Source organism: Austrofundulus limnaeus, unplaced genomic scaffold (genome assembly GCF_001266775.1).
Source record: "Austrofundulus limnaeus strain Quisiro unplaced genomic scaffold, Austrofundulus_limnaeus-1.0 Scaffold664, whole genome shotgun sequence".
In the NCBI taxonomy this organism is placed as follows: Eukaryota; Metazoa; Chordata; class Actinopteri; order Cyprinodontiformes; family Rivulidae; genus Austrofundulus; species Austrofundulus limnaeus.
Window position 1 is genome coordinate 31,954 of NW_013953066.1, and position 990 is coordinate 32,943.

General features: G+C 39.9%; 1 protein-coding gene across 2 annotated transcripts in view; it reads left to right on the forward strand.

Annotated features, from left to right (window-relative positions):
- Nucleotides 1–990, forward strand: part of LOC106531680 (protein FAM102A) — a gene marked incomplete in the record, with an annotated part of 16,739 nt that overhangs the window by 12,526 nt on the left and 3,223 nt on the right. For both annotated transcript variants that reach the window (XM_014027591.1, XM_014027590.1), the window contains 2 exon segments: nt 63–179; nt 486–532. In XM_014027591.1, coding sequence (XP_013883045.1) covers nt 63–179; nt 486–532 — 164 coding nt within the window.

A 990-nucleotide genomic window follows, 5' to 3' on the forward strand; every position in this document is an offset into this window, starting at 1 on the left:
CTCTCTCTCTCTCTCTCTCTCTCTCTCTCTCTCTCTCTCTCTCTCTCTCTCTCTCTCTGCAGATTGGTTTTGCTGATCTCAACCTCTCAGAGTTTGCTGGTTCCGGCTCGACGGTTCGCTGCTGCATCCTGGAAGGTTACGACACGAAGAACACTCGACAGGACAACTCCATGCTGAAGGCGAGACGTCTTTATGTCCTCATGGAGTCAAAGACAGGCAGAAACACAGAGTAGAAAGTCAGCCTCAGCTGTTAGGAAGGAGATTTGAGGAGTTCATCTGTGAAACAGTGGATTTGATGAGAGTCTGACCTCCTGGAGTACAGAGGACAGAAATAAGAGGTTTGGATGGAGAAACTGTAGAGTTGTACAGACTGTGGGAGTAAAAACWGTTGGTTTATAAAAAGTGATTTTAAGTTTAAACAGCTGAAATGTTAAAGTCTGATCTGAACATATTAACTGTTGTTTTCTAACTCACCTGTGCTTCAGGTAATCATTGGGATGACTCTTCTGTCGGGGGATCCCTGCTTCAAAACGTATGTTTCTTTTAGCTTTATGAAACACATTAGATAGAAGCTAAAATCAATTAACATTTACACCTTAAAATTAAAAACTTAACAGCAGCTAAAATGAACAAAACTGATAAAATTAGCATAATACTAGATAAAAGTAGCTTTGTGTGAATGCTGATTCATTGTTCTATGAATTCTGACTCATCATTGTGTGACTGCTGACTCATGGTTTTGTCAAAGCTGACTCATTTTGTGAATTCTGACTCAGCTTTCTGAATGCTGACTCATCTTTGTGAATGCTGACTCATAGTTGTGTGAATGCTGAATCATGGTTTGTGAATGATGAGTCATAGTTGTGTGAATGCTGAATCATGGTTTGTGAATGCTGACTCATTTTTGTGTGAATGCTGACTCATAGTTGTGTGAATGCTGAATCATGGTTTGTGAATGATGAGTCATAGTTGTGTGAATGCTGAATCATG